General features: G+C 39.1%; 1 protein-coding gene across 5 annotated transcripts in view; it reads left to right on the plus strand.

Annotated features, from left to right (window-relative positions):
* Nucleotides 1–15,344: 15,344 nt before the first annotated feature.
* The window catches only part of DMXL2 (Dmx like 2), a 55,301-nt gene continuing 44,403 nt past the window's right edge, over nucleotides 15,345–26,242 (plus strand). For 3 of the 5 annotated variants that reach the window (XM_075045247.1, XM_075045248.1, XM_075045250.1), the window contains exons 1-2: nucleotides 15,346–15,572; nucleotides 24,431–24,556. In XM_075045247.1, the coding sequence (XP_074901348.1) occupies nucleotides 15,486–15,572; nucleotides 24,431–24,556 (213 nt within the window). In that variant the 5' untranslated portion in view covers nucleotides 15,346–15,485. Of the gene's footprint in view, nucleotides 15,573–15,799; nucleotides 16,130–24,430; nucleotides 24,557–26,242 lie in introns of those variants that run through there. The other 2 variants (XM_075045252.1, XM_075045249.1) reach the window with 2 other exon arrangements.

The following is a 26,242-nucleotide window of genomic DNA, read 5'->3' on the forward strand; positions in this document are numbered from 1 at the left end:
AGGAGCTCTGTGTGTTTTCCCAAGAATCAATACTATCTCTGCCTCAGCTCTGAATAGGATTCAATTTAGCAAGCAAGGAAATCCTGCCATAGAATAACAATACATGAAAGCAATTGTTTCTATGCAGTCATTCTGAGAACAGACCAACCTAATTAGTTGGTGTCAAATAGAACAAAAAAGCCAATGTGTTCCTATGGTAAAAATCAACAGATACTTTGTTATGATTTTTTTTTTTTTATCAACTGATACTAAAATCCAGCACTGACAAGAACTTTTCACTGTGCTTTGTATATCTGTGTGGCTGATCTGTAAATGAGGTTTAGAGGTGAGATTCTATAAACTAGTTCTTTTTTTGCTGTCAGTAAATTAACTTTCCACAAGCAATGCTCTATTTTAGCCTGAATAAAGCAAATGAATTAAAAGGATTTTCTTTCATCAGGTTTAGGGAAGGGGTTTGTCAAGTGTCAGGTTATCAGCCTGCTAATCGCTTAACAAAAGATATAAAAAACAATAAATCATTCAGGACAAAATCAACCTTTTTAAAGTGTTTTCACTATAGAATAAGATATAGTTTCTGCCAGAGTTGAACAATATTCAGTTTTCTAAGTGTAATACCTAAATAGTTCTTTTGATTTTAGAAAGATCAGGTGGAAAAACATCACTGTAAAACTACTGAGATCAAGTTTATCCTTGCAGTTTAAGCACTTTCTTTTCTCATTAGTAATTCTAATTTTTATTCTTGTTGATATTTTAATTGGTAAAAAGTAGAGCATTATCTATTCCCTTGATTCTTGAAAATTTATTATTATTCAAAGGGAATAAATTTTCTACTTTTTTTTTTCACAGTCTTGCTAGAATACATTAAATGTGAGGAATACAAAAATGTTACACTAATAACTGTACACCTCAGTATAAAGTTTTATACAATCACCAGTGGTTCCTTCTCTTCCATACATCATTCCAAACTCATCCTGTCCTGCTTAATAAAGGCTTCCCTTTGTGAAAACTGTATGCTGACTGACAGAAGATAGAATGTTTGTTTCCCTTTCCTCTACTATTCTGTGATTTCATTTTAACATCAGATATCTAACATGCAATTCTATAGGGTCATATGTAGACAATACATATGTAATGTATATGTACGCAATATATGCATGTTACTGCTTCCCTTTCCCCAGTGCTATGCAACTTTAACATTCAGCATGTATCACTCACTCCAAGAAACCTGGCAAGATGACATGAACAGAAGCAGTCTGGTCAAAATAAAGCACAGAGAAGCTAGCAAAGTTATCTTGCAATTTTTTTCCATACCTACACTTTTCATTAGATACTAAAAATATGTATTTTATGTTCTTATTAAAAGAAAGTGATACATATGTATGCATAAAGAAAATATAGATATATATTTGGATGGCATTTAAATGACATTGAGAATGATCCTGAAATGATGTAACCAGATATAGTTGAAAGACAGCAAAGCAGTGCTGGCATATATTAACTAAAGTCCAAAGTATCTCTTTGACACAGGGTTTCTAAACACACTTTTCTTGAGTACAGTATCAAGAAAAACATTCTGGGATCAGAAAAATGATTTCCTAACTGAAGGTTCTCAGGCACCTGTCAATTCCACAACAGCAAAAACCACACACTTCTAGAAAAAAAACAGAGCTAAAAGCCTGACTTGCACTACTAGAGAACACTAAAGATCTTGTCTCTCTCTTGAAAACTGAGGAAGGCAAAATTGTTCCATAGTCACTTCTTGACATAGGAAGCCCTATTCCTAAATAGGTGATTCTGACCATGTAAATTGCAATAGCCTTGGATATTCCATGGTTCTCATACTCTTTCAGTTTTACGGGTGGGAGGGGAGTTGGTTTGCAACTATCTATGTCCCTAGAGATATTTTCTTTAACTTATAAAAGTGTATAAAAAGTCTGAAAGGCTTCTGTTGTGTGTCTCTAGACATCCATTCTGTCAGTATATGTCCTTTCCGGAACATAACACATTATGTGATGTTGCCTCTGAGGATGCTTAGTCATTTTTCCAAGGCAGCTACCAGAGTATTCCTTGGGAAATTACTCTGATCTATTTTGCAGTATTGCTACTTACTAATTACTAGCAAGAAGGGACAGATTTAAACTTTCAGACACTAAATTAGAAACTGAATAGTAAGTGTTTGAGAACAGCATAACTGAGAACAAAGCTATACAAAGGTATATTTTTTGGCTAGCATAGATCATCAGAATACCACCTTCCAGATCTTGCCCCAAAAACAGTATTTGAAGAAAAGAATCCAGCCTTCCCCCACTCCTTCTTTTTGGTGGTTCTACTAGATACCCCATTTCTGGGCTACTCTTCCTACTGCTTGTTCCAAAAAGGGGAGAAGACAATTTAATGAAAGTGAAAACTCATTTCTCCTTTGATTAGTTACCGTAAACACAAGGTAAAGGAAAATCTAGTGAGTAATTTTGATATTTTTTAGTAGATATTCCAGGTTTTTGAAATAGCAAACTTAAGGTCAGCTGAACCCTGAGATGGAACTACAAGCAAAAACAATTTACAATTGCGTCTCACTGGACACAGTAACCAGATTGAAAAGTAGCAACATGAGACGTTTCTTTTATGTCCAGCATCATATCTGGTGAGACCAATGATGGTTTCTACCATTGACTTGACCAACGAGTCTGAAGCTCCTTGGTTACCATGACAAGCATTTTACCAAATGAATCACAGGACTTGCTCACCGCTAACACCATCTGGCAGAGTTCTGAAACGCTGAGGGTTGTATTGCCTTATGGATGCAACCCTTTCTAAATATGGTAGCACAATTTCCCTTCCCACTGCATCCAGGTAGCAACTGAAGAAATTTGAGGCACGGACAAACAACATGCAAAACATACTTGTACAGTTTTGCTGCCATTTCTGCAGTAATTGCCCTGTCCTCACAAATTAAAAACAAACAAACAAAAAAACAACAACAAATTAATCACGCTGTCTGTGCTGGCTTGTCATTGTTTCTCCCACTCCCATCTGTTCAGTTTCTCTCAGCTGGAAACAAGAGAAAAAGCCAGCAACATTCAACCACTCTGTTCCCTGGAAGTTGGAGCAGTCAAGAGACCAAAGTTTAGAAATGGACCCATATTGTAGATATGTTTTTTTAAATGCATTGGCAATTTATATATATTGCATATATGTCTTTTACCATCAGAAAAATACAAAATGTATAGCTGGCCAACATGACTGTAAAATGACTGAACAAAAGTGCAGATAACAGGATAATTCCCTTAGATCTTTGGGCTCTATATAGCAAAATACCTAAATCCTCTCACCTCTTTTCCCCATTAAAAAAAAAAAAAATTTAGAGTCACTTTCAGTCTGTGCACTTGGAACTGGAAAGGATTCCTGGTGCTTTTGCAGCACCATCTCCCAGGTTTCCCAAGTTACCCACCTTAGGTGGGGGGGGGGGGGGGGGGGAAATCACACTTCAGGCAGCTCAGCATCTGATACTCCCAAATACTTAAAAGAATTATTACTTGAACATTTCTTTGAGTTTTTTAATTCCTGCTTCATAGTTGCTCTGGTTTATATTTTTTCACTAAAATGTTTCAGAGTTTCCTTCAGAACAGGGATTCCGATCAACAGCCAGCTCTATAAATTAATCTGAGTTCTTTACTTCATTAGTACAACTGCACAGATGGAGAATTTACACTGGTGCTAGAGGTCTAAGCACCCAAGCATCAAATTAAGCTGTATAAACCATAATAAATTACAACTAGATTGCAAAGTAGCTGATTTGTATCTACTACATTTCTTGGTCATAGCAGGACCAAATAATACAGTCATTTGCAATGCTGAACCATCTCTCCTAGGCATCTCCCCTTTTCAATGTTTTTATTTATTTCGGACCAAGACATAATGGGAATAATTAATCTTAGTGCTGGCACTGGGCCCAGTTCAAGAACCAAATGGAGAGCACTCGACTACTCTTGAGCCTGCCAGCATTACTTTGGCTCTTTGATACAAAGCAGGCCAAATTCAAGGTTGACCTAACCCACTACTCGCAGCAACAGCTGAGGTGTACTGTGGTGCTACTGGTAAAAAGCAGTTGGAAAACACCGAAGTTCAGCCTGGATGTCTCCAGCTCCAGGGATCCCCAGAGAGGAGAGGCAGAAGGTAAGAGGTTGCAACTACTCTTCTCATCACCAGCAAAACACTTACAGATTCTTTAGCTAAGTGAAAGCTGATGACTCCAGAACAGATTAATGAGGCACAAAGAGGTGTTTGGATAGAGAAAACTGGAGACCATTTGAACATCAGAATATACTGCTTACAGATCCCATATGCTGTACATCAGATCTTTCAGTATGGTTCAGTAATACAGCACAGCTGGTGTCCAAACAGTTATCTGCAGATGGAAAAATAGTCAAAGATGCTGAATGGTCCTACTCATACTTGCTATTACACAGCTAGTTGTCTTAATAAAAACTTGTATTTAAGACCAGTTGACCTTACCTTTACAATATAGTATCTGATATTAAAGGCTGGTAGTCTGAGACCCTATACAAACAGACCACCCCACAGCCTTAGTTGGGCTGCACAGTCAGTATGAAAAATAATACTGTTTAAAATATGTTATTTGGCCAAGAATAATGGCAAAAACCCATCAGTACAAATGTGGCAGTGATTGTGATTATTCTATTTGATCTGCTTAACTCTAAAAATAAAAATATAGACCATCTGATAACTATGACTACAAGGTCATTGTGAAATGATCCCTTTTGGGTGCATTATCAATAAGATGATAGAAAAAAAATACCATATGATCCACATAACAGACTGCTTGTCCTGCTACCTTAATTGCTGAGCATACATATTTGATGGAATAGCAAAGAAAAAAAAAAATCAATGTTGATCAGATAGGGAAGAAAATATTATTTACTTAACTAAGGCTCCTTTACTTAAATTTACAACATCCATGGAAATTTCAAAATATGAAGAATAAATAGACTTAACCTGAATTCAGAGAAAATAAATATCCAGAGAAAAAACAAAAGTAAGTTTTTCCACAAGCTTTAACATAAGGAAAATTATACAATTTTCTGCGCCTCTCAATGCAGCAAACCTTTGTGAACAGATGGTAGGACATTTGTGTGATGCAGTGGGCAGCATTTCCATATCACGCTGCTGGCAAATATCACCACCATTTTACTCATTTACTCCTGTGCACAGCCTCAGAACACACGTATGCATTGCTGACCTGTCAGAGGTGTTTGGCACATAACACTCTCTACTCAATGGTAATGAGTGTTCAATACTAGCTTCTCCTTACATTGTACGAAATGAACAGCTAGTTTTTTCATCACTCCTTCGACAACTACAAAATGAACATTTGCCCCTGTTTTTCAGGTAAAAGCAGATAACCCCAATTCACCCATTCTAATTTAGCCAAAAGAAACAGAAGCTGAGATAGGTCAAGAAACCAGCTGCCACATGCATTTGGCTGGTAACACTAGAGGACCCCTTTTCTGTGAGATGAGTTGTTACATAAGCAGTGGAGCAAATGAAGCTTGCCATGGCCTGCCACCTCCTCAGTCCCCTTCTTACTGTCCTGCCATGTCCCTTGTGACATCAACTTTCTCTTTAACACCATCACTTCCTCTAACTGAAGGTACCGACATGCACTTTCCTCCTGTGCCAAACAAGACAGAACTGTCGGCCTCTCACTGCAGCTTTTCTATCAGTGGAGGCCTAATTAAAGTCTCTCTTCTCTACCCTGTCAAGAATTTGCAAACTATGTTCAAGGGACTTCAGCATTTGATTAAACTGAGTTTGGGAATTCAAGAGTTTGGGGGGAGGAGGGGGTGGGTGACAGGAAAGGAGAAACCAGGGTTGGGGGGTAGGACATGAGCTAAGAAAACACAAGAAAATCTCAAAGAAATATACACAAGGAAAACCTGAAACATTCTTCCCACCAACCAAGTCACTGGCAAGAACTATTCATTTATTTAGGCCCAAATTTCACCTTTTATTATCTTGACTTAATTTAAGGTATAAGACTGGATAGCCAGAGTGTGCTTTCAGTGAATTTGTTGCATGGCATAATTAATCATGGCTAGTATTCAGTTCATTTCTCATATCCTGTTCGCGGTTGTAGGAACCGAGAGGATGTTTTTCATAAGCATACATCTTTATTACAATCTCAGAATTGTCTGCAAGATCAGAACACACAGTTAACAATCCCAAAATAATCCTAGAGATTCTCAATGCTATATAATACGAGTCAAGCAAATTTCACTTTACCATGTACTGCAGCATTCTGCAGATCAGTCTGAAGACTAGAGCAAAACTCACATGTTCCTTACCAATATGTTGACAAAGGAATCAACAATCCTTAACTGTCTCTGCATTGAGAATCTTCACAGGTAGAAAGCTGTACAGACCTCTCACATTCTTTGGAGAGAGAGTACAAAGAACTGAGTTGTTCCATACATAATCTGGGAAATATATTTAGTTTATTATAATCAATAACTTGCTTTTTATTATTTGTTATGGGTAATACAAATCCCACAAAATAAGTCAGTCACCAGTTCAGAACTATGAAGTCCACAGAGCTTTGCAGATCATGTCATCCTGAAACTTACCGCTACCTCTGAGAAACCTTACGTGATGCATGACTTATTTTAGCAACTGAGCACGTAGCTTGCACTTTGCTCTTGAGATATGTTCCTTAGATGCCACTTTGAGAATGTAATTTACAAATATATAGTGCATATACCTTAAAAATTAATGCTTTGTATGTATTACCGCAAGAACTTTTCAAAGGCTCTTCTGTGGACACAAATTATGAGCAGGTGTTAAACCAAGAAACCGCTGCTGAAGTTCAGTGAACTTCATGGCAGTTACGGCTCACTAACTCCCCCAAGCAAAGATGACAATCCTCTGCCTTCCTGAAAAAGAAATTAGGATAGCTACAGTTCTAGATAAAATACCCTATGACTAAGTGGGCTCAGCAAGAAAGGGTATCTGGAGGTCTCAGTTGCAGTGCTTTTTAATACTTTGAAAAAAAACACAGCAACAATATAAATCAAGATACCAACTTCAATTGCAAGCTCCTCAGGACATATATTGAAGATCTTACCTGTTCACTGTCAAAAGAGCAAAGAACAGTAACATCCCACTCTATTTTTCTGAGTAAGTATCTAAGTGCTCTGAGTAAACTGCCCGCTTGCCACTTCAGCTACTAGCACTTATACATAAGTAGCATCTAGAAGTCCCATTCATCAGAAGTCATTGAGTCAAACATCAAGCAAATACATGTCAATCCCTTTCCTAATCAGGCAATTCACAATTGACACTGAACACAGGACTCTGCCTCTAAAATGTTTTTTTATCTAAAAATATACTAAAAATTATAATTTGACATTTCTTTCATTAAGAAAATGCCAGTAACTCAAACCTAATTCACTGAAAGACTGCTCATTGGTGTTACTGTTGCTCACTACTTCCTAAAGTTTACTTCACTAAGACTGTTTTAGAATGGGTAAAAAACAGCTGAATAATATTCAGTGGAACTGATTCCAATGAATTTAGTTTTCAGCTGGAGAAGCATATCAGTTCTTTGCTTCTTAGGGCTGCAAGGCAGCCAAAGTATAAGTATTTGAAAAAATAACAATTTCTAAAAGGAATTTTTTAAAAAAATTTCCATTTCACAGGAGATTTTGTATTTTCACCTTTTTACTCTGGTTGATGGGGGGGGGGGGGGGAATATCAGACTCTTGTACAGTCCCAGTTATTACTAAATATGTGCTCTGTTCTATATCCCATGCTTTTAAAAAGTCAATTAGACATGAGAACCTCCCTCAAATTTTAAAAATAAATTTCATCACTAAGCAGAGTTGGTGAGAGATGCCTCAGAGTTACGTTAGTAAGAAGGAATATTGAAAATTATTTTACTTCAAATGATTAATATTTGTCCTGACAGGCTCACTGGAAATGCATAAAGCAAATTAAATACTTGTGGTCCCAAAATTACGCACAGTAAACACATTCATACTGCCTTAGCCACAGCCCATATAGATACATTGCACTGTTGTTCTCAACACAAGAAAATGCTATTAGATTAATTAGCAATGGTTCAGCTAGGGCATCAACAAGGTCAAGAAGTTTGTGCTACAGACATGAGTACTTAAGAGTTAATTATTAGATCCTCAAAAAGCTACCAGACCAAATTAAACCCCAGCAATTGGCACAGTACATCAATTACACTGAACTGTGAGATGTTGCACAAGGGGCAAATTCACAGTCTTATTTTACACACCTCTTTTCATAATGTATTCCCTGTATAGTCAAGAAACTAGTAAGATGTTCCAGAGGGCAGTTTGAAACACCTAGCTAGGTACTCTACATGAGCTGTTGTTGCTCACACATGCTCTTCAGAGACTCTGCTGAGCCTACAAAGAACAATTAAGCAGTGTGGATACTGTTTCCACTCTTCTTCTTCACCCAGTGCAAATATACCTCTAGATTGAAATATAGTGTTTACTGGTTTTAATATTGAAAACAGAAGAAAATAAGAGCTGTTTTTCAACAGCTAACCATAAACAATTGCACACTTTATTTGCATCTGCAGTTCAAACCAAGCAAAAGTGACAGCTATAATGTTACAAGTTTGGTTGTTTTTACTTACAACTTAAAAACCCATACAACAATCTTTTGAAGCATAAATAATATTACAATAGGCTTGAGGTAGTTAAATTCTTACCAAAAGCCAGTGTGTCTTAAGAATATGTTGGTTTAGGATACATTCAGGTACCAATAGAAAATAAGTTAGGCAAAATGACACAACATATAACATGCAGATGCACATGTTGTTTTAAATATAATCTACATAAGTGCCAGTAAAATTCAAGAAGAGTACCACGTGGAAAGCAAAATGAAAATAACACAACAGAAAAAGCATTCCCTTACAGATTCTTTTTCTCATTAGAAGAATAATAGTTATCTTATAAAGTTACGATGTATTCATGACAAGGTACCTTGAAGCTGAAGTAAGACACAGTACAAGAGCTACTAAGAAAGCAATGCAAACCTAAAATGATGATAAGCTTTTCAAATGTAAATCCAAAATGTTTTGGTTTAAGTTCCCCGGAAAGGCTTTTAATTCAAGTCTTCCTCAGCCTTCACTGCAGAATTGTTCCTGTGGTATTTATAAAAGGGTTGGTGTTGAAGATCTGGTCTGTGCCTAAAAACACTGTCATGAGAAGTTTGTAATAGGAATTTTGGAACTGGTGTCCTCCAGTTCCTCAATATTAGTCTGTGCTATAAAACCCCATGCAACACCTTTCATTACCTCCCTAAGGACAGAAATGTCTGCGTGGAGAGATACAGAATTGAAATCTTTGCTGCAGCACAATACAACTCAGTATGCATCTGAGGTTTGTTTTGGTTTGGTTTTTTTCCTCAATAAAAGATCCCCAGAACATCTTTCATATACGCCTAGTGCCATCAGAACACTCAGTCTGATACAGAATGCTTGTTCATGTCAGGAAAGTTATTTGTGTGCAATTGACAAAAAAATCATTTGTCATTCTACTAAACCATCATTTAGAGTGGAAGTTAAAGAACACGTAGTTAGAATTAATTGCACGCAGTCATTTGTGACTTTACTGGAGGGATTCTATTTTCCAGGTGCTTGAAAGACATATATAAAGCAAGATACACAGATGATCAGAACTGCAAGAGTACAAAGTATTAATTCTTTTGCCTCAAGAAAAATATTTATATTAAAACAACAGTGCCTCCTACCATAGATTAGGATCCAGACACTCAGAACATTATTCTAAACATGTTTGTTCACTAAAAGTTTCACTAAATTTCTGTACAACATAAGCATTTAGCAAAGAGCACACAGAATAAATTCAGTCAATAGAACTAGTTAATACTTAATGTTATGTCATTAAAGTCCAATGTCATGCCAGATATCACTACTAGGAGTAATTTATGCTTATTCTGTCTCTGCTTTCTTAGCATCTAAGTACTCACAACTGAACAATCACCAAACAACTCCATAATTTCTTGGAAAAATCCCACCCCACTTCCTAAAAAAAATTCTACCGGTCTGGAACTGCCATCATGCTTAGACAGACTAGCAAGAAAACAAAAGCCTTGAAGCTTCTGAACAGAATTAACAGACAGCATTCCTAGACATAGCTTTCTCCTTAGCCATGGAAAAAGTCAGCACCTTCATAAGTGCCTCAACTCCCCTGTGCTGTCTAAACTATCTGCCCTTTTCCTTATTCCACCATTTAAGGAATTAGAATTTTTAGTCATTATTTCTTTCCTCCATGAGTACCTGATTGTGGTTTAAAAGAATTAATGAAAAGTTTCATTTGTGCTGCAATTTTTAATGCTATTGGTTTTTATTTTGTTATCATTTAAAATTGAAAGTGTGGGTGATGACTCTACAGGCCACTAAGGGTCCAGACAGGGGGAAATGTTTAGACGCTTATGCACTGCCAAAAGTGTTCAGCATTTAGATACTCCTGAGGAACCAAGACTGTCAGTTTCCATGAACATGATCTTTTAAAAATATCCAAGCAAAAATTGTCCTGTAGCAAGGTCTTTTCAGGAGTACAGAAGAAGTGACCAGCCTTCACAGATGAATGCCTTTAAGGTCTTCTACAGAAGCACACAATGAACAACAGTTCACAAATTAAGATTGCTTTGGAGGAAATCTTGTTATTATCAGTAATAACAAAGGTAGAGCAAAAAAACCCTGCATTACAGTTCAGAAAGTAACAGCAGAGAACAGGTGTTCCATCTCATGGATTGAAGAACATGATATTATCATAGATTCATTTAGGTTGGAAAAGACCTTTAAGATCATCGAGTCCAACCATCAACCATGCCCACTAAACCATGTCCTGAAGTGCCTTGTCTACGTGCTTTTTGAATACCTCCAGGGATGGTGACTCAACCACTTCCCCCGGCAGCCTCTTCCAATACCTGACAACCCTTTCAGTAAAGAAATTTTTCCTAATATCCAAACTAAACCTCCCCTCCCTCAACTTGAGGCCATTTCCTCTCGTCCTATCTCCAGCCACCTGACAGAACAGACCAGCACCCACCTCACTACGACCTCCTTTCGGGTAGTTGTAGAGAGCAATAAGGTCTCCCCCTCAGCCTCCTTTTCTCCAGATTAAGCAACCCCAGTTGCCTCAGCCGCTCCCCATAAGACTTGTGCTCTAGATGCTTCATCAGCTTCATTGCTCTTCTTTGGACATGATCCAGCACCTCAATGTCTTTCCTGTAGTGAGGAGCTCAAAACTGAACACAGTGCTGGAGGTGCAGCCTCACCAGTGCTGAGTACAGGGGAACAATCACCTCCCTGCTCCTGCTGGCCACACTATTTCTGATACAGATGTTCTCCAAGCTAAGTTAACAGCTGAATTTGAGTTCTAGAGAAAAACAGGCAAGTAGCTTTTCTTAAGGGAAAAATACAATTTATTCAAGAACCCAGTAAAGATTTGAGACAATCATCATGGATCATGAAGAAAATATTCACAGAATCATAAAAGCATTGTGCTCAGAAGCTGTCTGTTTCTTGTGGAAAGGTAAAGGCCTTCAGGAGCACAGAAAACTGGTGGAGTGGTTGAAACAGGGTGTGTTCTTCAGGTTTCAAGATACCAAGGCTGGAGTGCAGCATTTCACCTTGGGGAAAAAAAAAAGGCAGTCCAGCATAGGCATTTATCTTGCATGATGCCTCTTATGAGTCATGCTTTCCTTCCCTAGGCTGTATGCAACACATTTCTTTTGCATGTGCTTTAGGACTTCTTCTCTATGCAAATTCCATAGTAAAGTCTTTTGAGTTTTCTCCCTTTCCATAAAATACTCCACTTTTTGCCAAAAGCAGAAAATTCTCCTATTTTTTACCCCTAAGCAAATCTAGAAAAAAATAGTTAGACTTTTGTACATATAATCATAGTTTCTATATCAAAACATGGTATTTCCTTCTGATTATTTTGTGTAATACCACTTTCTTTTGCCAAGTGAAAATACTTCTTCCTACAGCAAATAGAACCAAGTTATTTCTCCATAGCATCTGCATAGCTCAGTGTCTGTTTTCTAAATTTGGCCATCTTTCCTTTGCCTCCCTCTCTTTTTGGAAGCAGCAGAAAAGATTAAAGTCTCAGCCTTTGAATACCTATATTTTTTTTTTTTTTTCCTTTCCCTGTAGTTGGAAAAGCAGAAGGCAAACCAGGACAGTCATCCTTATACGTGATGCAGACAAGGTCTTGAGAGGTCATCTAATGCATCCTGCTAGACTGAGCCAAGAGCAAAGTACCCTCTGCCTTCCTAACACATTCTTAAAGCTCCACTTAAGGCAGCTCCAACGGCAGCTTATTAGCATAAATTAAATAGACTTTTTGGTTCTATACAGCAACCACTCTCCTGAGGTAACAGAGCTTCCCCTCCCACAACTCCAATTAACTTCAAGCCAAAGCAGGGAATTCCTGGGCAGAATCCAGCAGAAGCACTGCAGGTACTTTTTCTTAGGGTTAAAAAAAAAGGAAAGTAATTGAACAAAGAAACAAGATAGTCAAGAACTAAAGGAAAAATTAAGAGAATGAAGGCTCCTTGGATTTTTTTTCTTTATTTTTTTAATATATATATACACACACAAGAGATTGCTTCATGCTCTTGGACATAGAAATCACTGTTACATGCAATGAAAATTACTTTAATGTGAGGTATTTAAGTCACTAACATGGAAGAATCAATTAAGGTAAATAAAACAATGTCAGCAAAACTCAGGTGAAAATATTTGTTTTCAGGAAGAATGTGAAGGCCTTATCTGCAGATACTTGCAGAATGATTCTTGCTCAAAGCTCTGTGCACAGCGTTAGCCATGTCTATTGGTTTCCACAGCCACAAAGAAAGTATTTTACTATTAAACCCATAAATTAGCATTATTTTTACTTTAAAGAGAAATGTTACCTGCTTCAGGATAACACACATTCTGTCCCACAGCAAAGTCTCAGTGGAATTAGAGTACCACACATGTCAAACACTGTGAAAAGTTTCTCACCAACCCAAGCAATAAGTTGGAAGTCTTTCTCACAGTTGGCATACCCAAGAGTTACTGGCAGTCTTACTCAGATTAGGTAACAGAAGACTGGGCTGAAAACCCAAACTCTCCCTCATCATGTCTGTTACACAGGAAGATTGAACTGATCCTGCAGGTTCTCTGCTTTCACTTAAGAATTTTTGCTACCAAAACCAGATAGCTTTACTACACCTAAGGAAGGAAAATGCTTTCCTTTAGATCATACTGTTCTCCTATCATCCTACTTAATATTATGACTGCCTGTGCCAATTCAAAAGCCAGCTGTCTTTTCAGACATCAGCTGGACTTTGTTCTACCCATTTAAAAAAAGAAACAAACAAAAAACCAAAAAAACCACACCACACTGCTTTTGCCTCTAAGTCTTGTTGCATGTATTTGAAAAAATAAATATCAGTTGTAAGTTAGCATACATACTATGTGGAAGAGCCTTCAATCAGAAAAGTTATGGAATAGTAAGTATCAGTGGAAGCATATGAACATTACATAGTGGTTTCATATGTAACCAGGTCAACAGAAGATCAAAATGTTTTTTTCCCCTTTCACCCCAGCTACTGTTCCCTTTAAAAAGAGATTGTCTTTAACAAGCATGGGAGTAGATAAAAATCTTAAGTGTTACGATGACAACATTTTTTTCTATTCAAAGATAACTTGAGTATGTCTTCATTTACCTCTACATTCTGCGTAAACTCACTTATTCTGTAAGAGATGTACACTTCCAAGAAGCAGTATAAGGCGAGATGAATCCTGCAGTCCTGACTCAGCGAAAACTGCCATAAACTTTAAAGGAGATTGAGCTTTGCAGCTTCAGTTATTGCACCAGTGGTACAACTGCAAGACTACCATATTGACCTAGTATAAGAAAATGGAGAATCTTCCTTGTATCATGACACACTGCATACAGAGTAATTCTCACTCCCCTTCAGAGTTTAGAATCCCTTCCAAACAATTTTCAGGATCCAGCCTTCTTCACACCTCTGAGACAGAAATGGATAGGCACATTTAAAGGCTTTTGTTTTCAGCAGTGTTTGGCAGTTATTACAAACAAAGCGGCAAAAGCCTCACCATATTTTCTGTGAGGCCACATTATGTGCATAAAATGCAACCAAACACCTTAATCAAACATGGCAGTCCTCCACCTCCTCGTAGTGTTCTTTCAGAATCAACTACCGGTAATTTTCTCACCAACCCTCTGTGAATGGAAATTTACAACGACCCTGAAACATCGTCTCTTTCTCACTAACACAAAGCAGTTCTGACTCGTAACGTCGGCCCCATACTCGAATCGATAACTAAAGTATAACCCCTTAAGGATCAAATAGGCGCTGCACAGCCAGCACACTGGCCAGCAGCTGCTGGTAGGCTCCGCGTACCCGCTATAGGCAGTATCACTGGCAGCTGGTGGGACGCTCATGGATTCCCAAGAGCTTCATAAGCTCTTGGAGACAAGACCAAACGTGAGGATCCTTAATGGAAAAAACCCCAAACCACCCTCAGAAGTACTACATATAACTAATAAAAGGCCGAAGTGCGAGACCGGCAGCGCACCGCCCGCACCTGCGGCGCGCAGAGCACCTGACCGCCTGAGGACACCCCCTCACAGCCCGCTATGCTGGCGCGGCTCGCCGGTGCAGCTGCGGACTTCCAGCCAGCGAGGCACTGCCCAGCCTCTCCGCTGACGGGAGACGCTTCCCTATCAGCACACTTACCGCTCCTCATTCGGGGGACACGCCTCCCCAGCCCGCCTCACGGCCGGAACGCTGCAGCACCAGATAAATCCACCCCCACTCCCCCCCCCCCCCCCGCCCCGACTCCTCTTTCTCCTCCCTCCCGCCCCCGTACGGCGCCCTGCCACCGTCTCACCTCGAGGCATCAGCCGAGCGCACCGCATCCCCCGGCTCCTTAGCCGTCCCTCCCTTTTTTTTCTCTTTTAAACCTAGCGCTCTCCTCTCTGCCCCGCGACACTGCCCGCCTCAGGCTGCCCGGCGCGGGGAGCTGCCGGCTCGAACCCCTCGCGGCGGGCCTCGCGCTGACAGGCTGGGCTGTGCCACCCTCCCCCCGCCCTTTAACTGCCTCGCGGGCGCGCGCACAACGGCCCTTCTCAGCGGCCGCTGCTCGCGCAGAGGCGGTGCCTGCGCGCGCCTCACCCGATTCAGGCGCTGCCCGGCGCGTGCGTCGCCCCTCCGCCCGCCCTCCCGCCCTCCCTCGCGCGCGCCCGCCCGCGCGCTCCCGGCGGCAGCGAGCAGGGCCTCAGCCCGCCAGGCGGGCGGGAGCGCGGAGCCATCCGGGTCTCGTCCGCTCCTTGCCGGCGGAGGCGGCGGCCGCGGCGCTGCCGTCCCCAGGAGAGCGGGGAGGAGCCGCGATGCATCTCCACCAGGTGCTCACCGGCGCCGTCAACCCCGGGGACAACTGCTACTCGGTGGGCAGCGTCGAGGACATCCCCTTCACGGTAATGGTGGCGATGCCAGGGGAGAGGCGGGGGCGCCCGGGCTGAGGCGGGCGAGAGTGGGGGAAGGGGGGGGAGGGCGTTCGGTAGGCCCGAGGAGAGCGGTGGGAGGGGCTGGAGGGGATTAACCTGCCGGGGCGGGGGGGGTGCGGGCAGGGTGGCTTGCGGGCCCTCGGACCGGGGTCGGAAATAGCGCGGTGGTCAGGGCGGGGATTACGAGCGGGGGCCTCGGGGCGGTGCGCCGAGCCGAGCCGAGGGCCGGTGGGTGAGAGCCGGCCTATTTGTAGGTGGGGTGGGGTGGGAGCGCTCCTGTGGGGCCTCGGGGCGCTCCCGGACAGCAGGGCTCGGGAGAAGACAGGCGTGACCCCGCCGCGGAGCGTCACCGTCTCGTACGCCCTACGGGAGGGGCCTTGCTGCTCGCTCTTCCCGGGGTGCCGCTGCAGATGGAGGCTGGGACCCGCGGGTGCAGCCGTCACCTCGGGCGAGCGCTCCGCGGATCCTCCGAATCCGAGTAGGGAGCCAGGGAAACCTCCAAACTGTGCGTCCCCACATTTTGCTGGGTACTCTTTTTTTTTTTTTTTTTCTCTCGTGTGTGTGTGTGCATCGTCCTCCTGCAAAGAGAACGTAGCCTGTTCCGCTAGGCTTCTCAAGAAGCCTGTCCACTATTGATGACCGTTTGGCTGCAATTACTGTGGTTAATAAAACACAAATTTGTCAAATGCTCCTCTTAAACTGGAACAGAAAAGAAATCGAAAGAGATATGCTCAGGAAATTTCAAGCGTCCAGTAGTTTATATAATAAAATCAGTTTAGCATCCACGGGCCCTTTCTGTCTACTCTAATGTCAATTTCCGCTTTTTTAGCTTATGATATGCTTCTCTGATTTTAGTGAGTGATCAGCTTATGCAATGTTTTGCACACTGTCATCTAATCAGTATGTTATTATTTGGGAATAAATTGTTTCATTAGATTTTATATTAACATTTATAGGATTATGTCCCAGGCACCAACCAATTCCAAGCTAAATGATACAAAGCATCATTTTTAGTGTAAGGTAACTGTCAGCAGACTTGTCAAACATTTAAAACTTACTTTAGATTATCACAGATGTCTAATTTCAGTAATGAATGCTTAGAAGTCTTAAGAAATAAAAGGTGCCATGTCTGTCTATTTTCCTTGATCTGCTGCTATACAGCCATACTGCTATTAAAGGGACCTCTGTTACTTTTGATATTTATATAAGAAGTCATTTACTCATATTCATATTCTAATGTTTCTTTTTACTGTGACGATTTGAAAAGTCAATCAACTGGTATTACAAAAGACAACTTTATGCTAATTCTCAGAACAGTTTTGATAACATAAAAAATGAATAACAATATATGTTATGGTTTATACAACAATTTCCCAAGAACCAAAGTCATGTTTTACAAAAAAATGCAGAATCATTTGGTAGCATGTTAATTATGGAACTGCATATAACAGACCTCACTGTCTTCTCTGGCTGCTGCATCCAATTTTTTATAATACAGTAAAGAAGGAACTAAAGGGATAAGTATGTTTTAATAAATGTATCTTCTGGACTTCCACATATGTAACTTTCTTCTTCCCTTTTTCTCCTTTCTCTATATTTGTGGTATTATTTCATGTTGTTCTAGACCTTGATCCTATAGTAAACTGTACAGCTAAAAAACATCTCCTTGCAGTTTGGGGTCTTATATCCAGATTCTTAGGAAATTAGTCGCCTGTGTGACTCTCAGTAGCATCACAGTCTACCATCCCACTGCAGGTGTCACTTTCGTTAGTGCCTAACCTTATATTCTGTTGGTCAACATCAGTAATACTGTATTGACATAGCTTCATCCCCCCAAACCATTAAGCTGTTTTGAGTCATAACTTTAACTCAGATTCTGAAGCCGGATTTGCACTTTAGGCAAGAGATCATCTGTACTGGTGATAGAGCCTGACTCTATAGACGTGCTCTTAAGACCCAATACCTGTCAGCCTCTAGAACGCAGCAGAAGTAGAGCAGTAAAAGGCAAGAAGGGAAATCTACACATTATGTGCTGTACTATATGAATCCATATGAAGTTAGGCTGTGGCAGAGGAGCCATTGTTTGTATGCGCATGTCCTTGCTTATATTTTGGTTAGGGCATTCGTTTAAAAAGTGTGAGAACTAGTTCAAAATTGCTACAACTGATTAATCACAGGGACTTGAAAATATGACTCTTTTGTGTGCAGAAATGAATCAATTATGTTAAAGTTACTCCACTTAACAGTAGAATAACGGCTTGAGTACATGTATATGTGTATTTACTAGTCAATAGTTTTGGAGCTAGTCCCTCCTTTTTTGAGGAGGAGAAGAAATGTCCTCTTAACGTGAACTTTCTTTAGATGCCTAACTCCAGCAATCTTAGGATTCTGAGAGAAGGAACACATTTTCTTCTGACCTGATTAGGGACACTGCAATTCTCAGGTTCTTCTTCATCCTTCCTTTCCTCTATGGTTTGCTCTTGGCTTGTTTACATGACTTCTTGTTGGGGATAAAGGTAAGCTTTTAATTTCCGAGTCAGTGTAGCTAAAGCTAAGATGATAACGTGTTCTGCCTTAACATTTTTAAAGCTTTGGTAAAAGTCATCTAGTTATTCTGAGAATAAGAAGGGGAAAAGAAATAATTTTGGCATTAATTTTTCTTTACCTGCTAAAAAACAAGTATTAGTGACTCCGTAAAGCAAAACAAATCCAAAGAAACAGAGACAGTTGCTGTAGGTTGTCTACAAAGGTTTTGTCAGTCTTTTATCTGAAATGCACCTAGTGTACTTTCCTCCTTATGCTCCCACATCTGCCTGCAGCAATCCTGACATACATCTAGCATTTCCCAAATAAGGGATGAAGGACAGAGATATCTGGATAACAAACTGGCTTGTGGATGTTGTAGCTGTATTGTGCCCGGTCTAGTAGAGTGGGTAATACACAGGGAAACTTGTTTGAAGGGTGATTAGAAGCGAAATAGCTTCATAATGCTGTTTGCTACCAGGCAGTCTCTTCAGCCTCCCTTTTTTTGAGCTCCAAGAGGGACGCTTCATAAGCAAAGCATTTAAGTACTAAATCACAGAAGTTCTGGTATTGTAATTTCTGGTAATAATTCTGTGTGCAATTCAAATTGCTGTTGCTTCATGTTCTTATTTCAGCAAATATTGTTAACTGTGTTTCACAAATGAGTTTACAGAAGGTCAGAGTTGAGCTTTATAGAGAAGGGCCTTACAGTACACACCCTGCCTAGACAGAAGAAGGGTATGTACTAACTGGCAGCTAGTAAGTTTTTAAAGGTAGTAAACTGCATTTTTCAAACCATGGTTGATTTCATTTAGTTTTTGTTGTTAAGCAGCTGTTTTAGGTTAAGCCAATTTCAGTCACTGACCCTAACCTCTGAGTGGGATCTATGTTACCAACCTGACTTTCTGTGATGTGGAGTAAGGTAGTTTCAAACAAAGAAGACAAGCTGTTCTGATTCTGTTTATATGACTTCTGCCTTTTGTCCAAGTTCAAGGTTGTTTTTTCCCCCCTGAAACTCTGAACAGAATGTAGCTGTTTCTATGTCAGTTTAGGTTAAAAAAAAAAATAAAAATCCATAGGTATGCCAATTACCTAAAGGCTAGATTCTAGAAGTATAAAAACTCCATGCTCTGGCTAGTGTTACATGACTTGTTGTAAGAGGTATCACTAAATGCACAAAATACAGAACTCTAAACATTATTAATGAAAAATCAGAATATCAGATTTTAGGGGTATCTCTACATAAGAACTTTTCTGATATAAGTAAAAAAAAATTAATTAATTATTTTTCATTTTTTAAAAGGAAAAGCTTCTTGGCATCTTCCGTGCCAGTACTGACATTTGGCCTGGAATTGCATGTAATGAATTTCAGAAGCTGTTGCAGATGAAAGTCTCCCACACCCACATGAACTTTTTTACCTCATTGAAAACAGCAAAATCTTCATTCACACCATTATGTCCACAAGATACAGCAACTGAGAATAGGTTTTCTCTGCTGTGTAGGGTTCTCCTCTACTTCATCCTGCTTGAAAAATTACTTCTTAAAACCCTTATTTGCAAATCCCTGTTATTACTACTTATATATATATCTGTATGTTCTCCACTGTGTCATGTTTATGTGAGCTGGATTACAGACACTTAACATCTGAATCCTTACTATGTTCTTTTTTCTCTGAAGCTCTGTGTGTAAGCATATTATAAAGAATTTAATCATGAATTCGTCTCATATGTCAATTTAGGAAAGCCTTTTGAACAGCCCAAAGGCTAGTAGCAGGTTGGGGTTTTTTTCAGTTATTTTGCGGTTTTCATTAAGTGTGCGTAATTCTACTAGTACTTAGCTGAGGGAGGAGGGAAGTGTAAGTGTTGTGTCCACTGATGACAGTTTCGAAATGTTTCAGAACTCAGGTGTCTGTCGCTAATAGGAAGGTGGAGGAATTTCTGCATCTTCTATGTTCACTATCCAATCCAGAAACTTAAGGATGAGTGTTGTTATAAGGGAGGAGTACCATAAGGCCAATAGAGGCTTTAACTGAGGTTTCAGTACAGATTTTAATTAATATATGTAATTTTAGATGTTTATGAACTTCATTTTTAATACCACTGTGGGCTGATTGTGATTCTTCCACATCATTTACCATCTTGAAATGTCTGTGTACCCCTAATAGTACACACTGAGGCTTGAGGACTTCTGGTCTATTTCACTTATGCCAAACTTGTAAAGAGTTGCAGGTTATAGAAAGAGAAGAATCATTTTTTACACAGAGAAAATTACTTATATAAAGAAAAAACAAGATGAGAATGTGAAGGAATAATTGTTTCCCTATCTGTTAGTTCCAGTGCTCAATATTAAAATTAGAGAACCAAACTGGAAAACTTGGGCAGCTAAAAAAGAGATGCACGTGCTGCTTTCATATTATCTGAAAATTGAGGATATAGCATAAACTGTTACAGTAGGACACAATGTCCTGCTTCTGTCTGGTGTTCCTGCATTCAATTAGAGCCTGGTCATTGTTCATTTCAGTGGTCCCAGATCTTGACAGTTAGAGCAGACATTGGCAAACTACAGCTTATTAGTTGCTTATGGATCCTGCAAGTCATCCTTGCATTCTGGCAGTTTTGCAACTCCATTTAATTTTCTCTTTGAAGTTATCAGTGACATTAGAAATGGTTTGGCAGATACTCCATGTGGGTGGTTTTTACTGCACTTGTTTCATTCAGTGACTGCTTATAATTCTGTTTGGCTAAGACCTCTGTACTGCTCCCATCCCTTACAGTATCTCAGCATCTTCTTTTCCATCTTTCCTTTTTGTATGGCTTACCAATTTTCCATTCCTTTTATCAGGCTGTGCAGGTTGTTAGTCAGTTCCCCAAATCCTGTGGCCACTGTTATTCTGGCAGGATAGACCTGTGGTGGCATGAATGATCTTCCTGAAGATGTTGTCAGCCGAATCCTCAAGAAGGAACTACTAATGTTAAATCTTATGACACTTCCGTATTCTTTGCCAACATAGGGTGCTTCAACTGCATTACCAGCTTAAGGAGTGAAAGGACAAAATGAGAAGAGGATTTAGTAGAAATGTGTTCTGTTCAAGTATAAACATATTAATATATTGAGTGTATTAGAAAAGCCTCATAAAAGTGATCAGATGGAAAACTTGTATTTAGATGTATAATGTGAAATATGGAAATGTCTTTCAGTACAGAAAAGTGTACTGACCTTTTATGTTTTGAGAAATTTGGAGACTATAAATGTGAAAAAGTGAATACTTGTTTTAAAACAAGGGGACACCTTTTCTCAAAGGTGGGGTTATAATAAATGTACTTCTTAAAGTAAATTTAAGATTTAAGGTAAATATACTTTAATATACTTTGAAGAAATGAGACACATTCTCAGAATATGTAACTACACTGAGAAAATGACCCCAGAACCAAGAGACAGCACTTCCTCAAAGAACCTGAAGGCTGATACCTGCAGTTGGGAATGTGTTCCAACTAAGGTCTCTAACAGACTAGATCCTCTCTGTTGGCTTAGGACATTTAGGTGTGCTGAGTCACTTGTTGGTGCAGTGCCAAACACAGCCAAAGAGTAGAAAGGATATGAGTGACAGTAATGATTTCACTTAGGAAAGAGATCTCTCTCTCAAGAAAAAATTCTACTGTAAACCACCCTTTTAATTCACAACGACCTTTGTACTTAACTTTAGAAAAATATGCTAAATTGTATAATTAGCTGGGAAAACACTGCCTTGTTGCTATGATAAGAAGTGTGGATAGGGGACAGGAGAGAAGAGAAACTAAAACTTTAAAAAAGGAAGACACTAAATTCTTTTGCTTCACAGAGTCAACAGACATACCCAAGTATAAAATATTTTCTGCTTCATACATTATCAACTATACACACACATACAAACGTGCATGTTTAAGAACAGTAACCATAAGGAAATTAAAGTTGAGAAGTCTTTTCCTTTCCCTGTATCACTTCTGAGACACACATCCATATCTCCTGCTAACAGGATTGCAACTAGTGATAAATTATGTTTACTTTGGTTTGAAATTTGCAAGTCAAGCTATCAATACCAACAATATAAAAATAGGGTATCCAAAAGGTTTAAGTCCTTGTTTGAAGTGGATCGGTAACTTTTTTTTTACTGTATTAGATAACAATTTAAATCATGTCTTTTAGTAGGTTTGTATCAGTAGTTATGAGGCAGACTGTTGAAAAGAGGGTGAGTCTTTCAATTCTTTGCTATTTTAATTGCTCACCCTCTGAAGTAATAGTAGGAGAATCAATTGCTTGTAAAAATTAGAATTCTGAATAAATTATTGGAACAAGAGGAGCTGCTTTTATTTTCCTGTCTACTTATAGGCATTCACATCCTGGTCTCCATCTTCTTCCTTCCTACTTGTGAACATTTGCTGGCCTGCCCAGCATTCCACACCACTAGTGGAGTTTGTTTTGCAACAAATTCCAAAGTAAAAAATAGGAAAACAACAAAATGAAAAGACTTTCTGTTCAGTGCCAGAACTTATCTCAGAATCTCATCTTTCTTTCTCTTACTTTCTGGAAATAATCCTATTTCATTTTAATAATAACTTATTCCCTTCCAGACTGGGTCTAATAATTGCATAGCCTAGTCATCAAGGAGCTAGGATATTCTGTTACATAGATAATCTCCCTCTAACAACATTTAGCAGTTGTTTTTGGGTTTTTTTTCCCCCTCTCCTGCTTACATTCTGAATAACTCCAGTATCAGTTCCTCAGAGCTTCCCAGAACAACAGTTGTGGTCTTGAGAAATCAGACAATACTGGATCACTACTTTATTTTTGTGAGATGACCTTGGAAATCTTTTAGACAATCTATGTTTTGTACACAGTTTTCATTTTTGTGCGTGCAGTTGTATGGTGTGTTAATTTCTGAGGCCTGAGTTTCTGCTTTGCTGCTTATATTGCTGTTCCTTTCTTGTTTTTAGCAGTGATTGTACTTTCACTAAATTAGGCCTTTTTCTTCAGACTTTCTCACTCGTTGCTCCTTCCCAGGAGGATCAGAAGTAGACATAGAGGGTCATGAGACGTAAATTGTCCATTCTAGTTCCCGTGGTTATCTTGTACCATTACTTTAGTGTGCCCATCAATGGGCACTGATCCTGTAAATCTATAGAAATACTCACAACTTCTCATACACTTCTCAAAAATAATACAGGTAGCCTTTAAACTGATTGACCTCGGAGGAGAGGGCTAGGACTCAGTAATTTGGAAATTATTGTGGAAGAAGCAGGGGATAAGTTAAAATGACAGAGTAATTTTGTACCATCTGAAATTGACTGTTGAGGACTTGCACCCCCTGCTTAATGCAGCTGTTGTAAAATTTCTGCCTACTGTATTGGAATCAGTGGAAAACTTACTTTAAGGAAAGAGACTTCTAGCTGTAATGGTTTACTTTAAAAAGGCTTATTGGTAGGTTGGTGCTGGGGAGGGATTTCTATGCCTGAATGTGGGAGTTCAGTGGAACAGATCATCTGGAGTGATTAAACTTTTTAGAATATTCTGGCATATGAGGACAAGTGAAAGGTTGGCAGACAGATATATATTTATCCTGCCAATAAAAAGTGCTGCAAGCTATCATTGTTCTATAACTTATTCTTAAACAATTTATTTAGACTGTAGTGTGTATTGCACAAGATACAATATATCCAAGACAAATTTTTGTTGGTTTCTAGTCTTATAGTAATGTGCACTTCTTAAAACACAGAAAACCCCAGAAATTGGATTCTTATAGAAAAGAATCACTTAATATTCTTTAAAAAAATGAAAAAAAACATGCAGGGCAGCATGACAAACACATATTTAAGAAAATTATATGCAAATTTAATAATTGCACCTGAATAGTAAACTCTTGGCTGCCTTGCTCTAAGAGGTAACAAGAAATGGAGGGGAGGAAAAAAAAAAAACAGCAAACAACTAAAACCTAACAAAATACACAAAACAAACAAAAGTGAAAGTATACACAGAGCTTAAGGTCTAGAAGTAGTTTGGGGTTTGTTTTGGGTTTTTGTTTGGCTTGGCTTTTTCCTGTTTCTCTTTGCGTGATTTAAACCCTGGAAGGTTTAAGGTCTCTTTGCTACTTTGTTCTTACTTGTTGCTTATTCTGCTGGTGCTGCTATATTGATGGGGACTAAACCTGCTACATAGTACCATCTTGTTTCAATGGAGATTTTCACAGATCTCTCAAAAGTGTAAGCCATCTAATAAGTATTTAGTTTTTTAAATAAATTTTTAATTGTATTTCTTTTAAAAAATATTTCAGGCATATGGCTCTGGTTGTGACATTGTTATTCTGGCAAATGACTTTGAATGTGTGCAAATTATTCCTGGTGCTAAACATGGAAACATCCAGGTCAGTTGTGTGGAATGCTCCCACCGACAAGGCAGGGTAAGGATTTTAATAAACCTGTATAGAATTAAAAAAAAATTGAATACTCAAAATAATTAAACAGCAACATAATATATTAATGGTATTAATGAGTCAATTTCATGACAAGGATCAGTTTTTACTGATATGTAACTTTCTGAGTAATACCTCTTGAGTTACTCAGAGAATTGTTTCAATTTAATAGTAATTTTGGGGTTGGGGGGAAGCAGGAGGCATCTTATATCAATGGTTTTTATTTCTTTCCAGGACCTGCAATAACAGGTCCCACAAAATGTGGGAACATGTATTAGTTACAGTTTAGTATCAGAACTGGAATGCTACTAAAATTATTGTTGTCTGCATTGTTGTATTCTTTCATCTAGCTAAAGAAGACATGGATAAATCATTCATGTATACATATATATACACACACATATGTGCATGTGTGTGTTTGTATGTCCTGCAAAGTAATGAATTAGAAATACTTTCTCTTTCAGAAAAGCTTAGGCATGTTTAATGTGTTTAGAAGTGCTACAGTATCAGCTGTCATAACTGCATGGCCCCTTGACTGGCTATGGGGTTTTATTTTTAATCCCTAAACAGTGCTAAAGAGGCAGTTTAGATTGCTGAGAAAAAAATACTTCCTATGAGTTACGGTAGTGCACTGAGCAAATTTTGTTTGTCAGTTGTCCCTGCCTAATATTAGTGAGTTAAAAATTGGTTGCGGTATTAAGAAAGCCTTAGTTAGGATTTGGGCAGCTTTAGGTGGCCAGGGCCCCTGCACTGCAGCAGTGCAGTCCCAGAAGGACTGGAAGAGAGGAGATTCCAGCTGCACAGGTGGCCCCTGCAAGATCACCATGAACCTCTGGGTGGTTCTGCATTCTGGACTCTGAATTCACAGTCTGTTCTTTTCTTTGGGAGTGTGTTGTTGCAACTTTCCCCCCGCCACTCCCCTTCCCCCAAAGAAGAAATAAGATTTCATAATAAATGTCGTGAAACTTTCGCATCATTTCTCTATTAAGGAAACCAGATGCTGAACGGGAAGAACTTAAACAGTTTTTCTTTTAGAAATCTTTTAAGGAAGAAAAAGGAATTTTAAACGTAGTCAAAAGTACTCATAACCATATGAGTATTAGGAACATGACCAGATAAATTCCTCATAAAGACCATATGGTGTATGGAGGTTTCTGTGAAATAAGTGAGTGAAAGAAATTGCGGGGTTCAGTGGTATAAGTACTTAAGTTTTTCTGTTTACCATTTGTCTCCCCTCAAAATGTATTTAACTGTTTAAAATAGAATTTCATTTCTTCCTGTTTCCTGTAATTATTATTTAGTGGTACAAAATGGAATCTGGGAACACTCTGAGACCCAGACACTAATAATTAATTTATTAGTTAGCTGTGAAGTAGACGAAACATGAGCAAAAGTAGTGAAGGCATCAGCTTTCCCTTATGCATTAGCAGTAGTTACTCTAGAAGACTATATTAGATCTGATTGACAGCATTTATCCCACTGAACAAGATGTCTTTCCTACCTAGAGTTAAAATCTTAAAGATGGGCTTGTTTGGAAGTATGTATTTCTCAACTTCCTTAAGAAAGTATACCTCTAACACAATTAATGACATTTGCATTAATTTCACTTTTCTTGAACAATGGCACATGTTGCTGGAAATTCTTTAGCTATTTTGGAATACTAAAAAGCGGTTA

Source organism: Buteo buteo, chromosome 13 (genome assembly GCF_964188355.1).
Source record: "Buteo buteo chromosome 13, bButBut1.hap1.1, whole genome shotgun sequence".
Taxonomy (NCBI): Eukaryota; Metazoa; Chordata; class Aves; order Accipitriformes; family Accipitridae; genus Buteo; species Buteo buteo.